This window comes from Terrapene carolina, unplaced genomic scaffold, assembly GCF_002925995.2.
Source record: "Terrapene carolina triunguis isolate 2854851 unplaced genomic scaffold, T_m_triunguis-2.0 Scaffold51442, whole genome shotgun sequence".
Taxonomy (NCBI): Eukaryota; Metazoa; Chordata; order Testudines; family Emydidae; genus Terrapene; species Terrapene triunguis.
In genome coordinates this window covers 1-3,111 of record NW_020715793.1, presented here as the reverse complement: position 1 = coordinate 3,111, position 3,111 = coordinate 1, and the positions used below count along the sequence as shown (strand labels likewise).

Genomic DNA, 3,111 nt, shown 5'->3' with positions numbered 1-3,111 from the left:
GGGATGGATAGACAGATGGACAGACAGGCAGATATGCACAGGGATGGGTGGATGCAATGAATGGATGGATGGATATGCATGAGGACAGATGGACGGATGGATGCAATGAATGGATAAACATGCACAGGGATGGATAGACAGATGGACAGACAGGCAGATATGCAGAGGGATGGATGGATGCAGTGGACGAACGGAAGTGCATGGAGATGGATGGAGATACATGCATGAGGATGGTTTGACAGATATGCAAAGGGATAGATGGATTAGAGGAGAGAGAGAAAGAGGACAGAAGTATTAGTAGGTTATTCTTGTTCTCCCCCCTGCCCTGAGGAAGGGGCAGGGACAGCGGAACTGGATTCATCCCGGATCGTTTTCCCGGACACATAGAGACAAACCGATCGCTGATGGAATCGCGCCCCCCTGCAGCGCCCCCTGCCAGGGAGCGACTACCCCTTGTCACTCAAGCGGGACTTGGGGTGTCCATTCATGGGAAAGAAGGTGCAAGATAAATAAACACAGAGAGAAAATGTGAGGGAAGTGGGACATGGGGCCTTTCCCGTCTAGGGGGCACTCCCTCCCATCCGGCCCCAGGGCAGGGACTGGCTGGCTCAGGGGGGCAGGGAATGGGGCAGGGGCCTGTCCCCTCTAGGGGGCGCCGGCTCCCATCCGGCCCCAGGGCAGGGACTGGCTGGCTCAGGGGGGCAAGGAATCGGACACAGGACCTTTCCCCTCTAGGGGGCACCGGCTCCAATCTGGCCCCAGGGCAGGGACTGGCTGGCTCAGGGGGGCAGGGAATGGGATTTGGGGCCTTCCCCACATTCTCCATCTGCTGGTTTATTTATGTTGCCAAGGCGTTTCCCGAATGGCCCCATCACAGACAGACAAACAGACACGAGCGAGACGCATAGATTGGGGGGGAGGGGATGGGGTGGGGGGGAGCATGCTCCCCCCATAGATCTCAGATCGTGCTGCCCCCTCAGGGGGGTGCCCAGCACCGATCTGGATGCCTCGCTCTTGCTCTACCTGCTGGTACCCGTTGCCGTGTTTCCTGGGTGCGCCGGCGCCAGCGTAGGCCTTGCCCCCCGTCTGGGCCTTGCCCAGGGCATTTTTCACAGCCAGGTGTTTCCCCCCAGCTGCCATCTTGGCGTTGCCAGGGGATTTGCCGTTGCCAGGGGACTTTGCGTTGCCGGGGGACTTGGCGTTGCCGGGGGATTTGCCGTTGCCAGGGGACTTTGCGTTGCCGGGGGACTTGGCGTTGCCGGGGGATTTGCCGTTGCCAGGGGTCTTGGCGTTGCCAGGGGATTTCCCGCCGCCGGGGGCTTTGCCATAGGCTGGGGCCGTGCTCATCAGCTGCTGCTGTTTCTGCTGCTTGGGCGCCGGCTTGGCGGGCGCCTTGCGGCCCGGCCCGGCGGGTTTCTGGTGCCGCGACGGCGAGGAGGAAGAGGATGGAGGTGATGAGGGTGAGAATGAAGATGGCAGCGACACACACACAGACCAGGAGCCGGGCACAGAAAGAAAACACAACACAGACGGCATGAGTTCACGGGGAGCAGGGGTGCAGGGGCTGCTGCGAGGACTCCCTGGTGTACGGAGCACCCCACATCCCTCGGGGTCACCCCAAACCCCCTCTGTCCCTGGGAGCTTGTTACAATCAGAGCACCCCGAATCTCCAGGGGTCACCCCGGACCCTCTCCACCCTGGAGACCTGAATACATACAGAGCACCCCAAATCTCCAGGGGTCACCTCAGACCCCCTCTGCCCCTGGGGACCTGCATATACACAGAGCACCCCAAATATCCAGGGGTAACCCAAGACCCCCTCTGCCCATGGGGATCTGCATACATACAGAACACCCCGAATCTCCAGGGGTCACCCCAGACCCCCTCTGCCCATGGGGACCTGCATACATACAGAGCACCCCAAATATCCAGGGGTTGCCCCAGACCCCGTCCGCCCTGGGGACCTGGATACATACGGAGCTCCCCAGATCTCCAGGGGTCACCCCAGACCCACTCTGCCCATGGGGACCTGCATACATACAGAGCACCCTGAATCTCCAGGGGTCACTCCAGACCCCCTCTGCCCCGGGGACCTGGATACACACAGAGCACCCTGAATCTCTAGGGGTCACCCCAGACCCCCTCTGCCCATGGGGACCTGCATACATACAGAGCACCCCGAATATCCGTGGGTCACCCCAGACCCCCTCTGCCCCGGGGACCTGGATACTTACAGAGCACCCCAAATCTCCGGGGGTCACCCCAGAGCCCTCATTGTCCTTGGGATCCCCATGTGTATGGATTTCCTCCCCTCTGCCTCCCACCAGGAGGCCCCACCAGCAGGTTACAATGTGTGAGGGGCATGGCTTGCCCCCACTAGTATCCCCATTCCCTGCCCCCCCAACCCGTGCCGCCCGCGCTCCTGCTCTGGGGGTGAAATGAAGCAGTGATGGATGGATGGATGGATGGATGGATGGATGGATGGATGGATGGACCGACGGACGACACTGGCATGAGCGGATGAGACTCAATGACACAACGGGAGCTGGGACAGACAGACAGACGGTGGGGGGGAGCAGAGCCTGCCCCCCCCCCCGGTTACCTGCTCCACTTTGCCCCCCGAAGGCGTGGGGAGGGGCACGTTCCCATCCTCTTTATTCCCGTAAGAGTCAGGGTACTCATAGTACTCCATCTCCTCATCAAAGTACTGGGCGCCGAGGGGGGGGGATGGTGGAAGTGGGAAAAGGAGGAGAACAAAACAATCATAACAGAAACCCACAGTGGGGGGAGGGTCAGGGGCTGGACCAGGGTGTGGGGGTCTGCTCCCCCTGCCCCAATTCTTCCCCCCCCCGCTCCCCCTCCCTGGGCCTGACTCTCAGCTCCCCCACTCAGGGCAGGGATGCAGTGGTGGAGGGGGGGGCAGAACTGCCTTTAAACCTCCAGTTCTGGGGTTCACCCCCCACCCCACCACGAGCCAGAGCAGCCCGCCCCGAGAAGGAGCAGGGCATGCTGGGAATACGAGGGCAGGTTGCCCTGAGAAGGAGCAGGGCATGCTGGGAATACGAGGGCGGATTGTCCCGAGAAGGAGCAGGGCATGCTGGGATACGAGGG

General features: G+C 61.4%; 1 protein-coding gene across 3 annotated transcripts; it reads right to left on the bottom strand.

Annotated features, from left to right (window-relative positions):
* Positions 1-738: 738 nt before the first annotated feature.
* On the bottom strand, positions 739-3,105 carry LOC112123545 (neurofilament heavy polypeptide-like). 3 transcript variants are annotated; one of them, XM_026647174.2, is made up of 2 exons: positions 2,603-3,105; positions 739-1,416 (listed from the first exon to the last, which is right to left on the bottom strand). In XM_026647174.2, the coding sequence occupies exons 1-2, from the start codon at positions 2,690-2,692 to the stop codon at positions 835-837; spliced, it is 672 nt and encodes a 223-aa protein (XP_026502959.1). In that variant the 5' UTR covers positions 2,693-3,105; the 3' UTR covers positions 739-834. The 3 variants fall into 3 exon arrangements, with proteins under 3 accessions (XP_026502959.1, XP_026502961.1, XP_026502960.1); XM_026647176.2 differs by lacking the exon at positions 2,603-3,105 and having other exon boundaries at positions 739-1,159; positions 1,214-2,377; XM_026647175.2 differs by lacking the exon at positions 2,603-3,105 and having other exon boundaries at positions 739-1,172; positions 1,227-2,376.
* Positions 3,106-3,111: the final 6 nt, after the last annotated feature.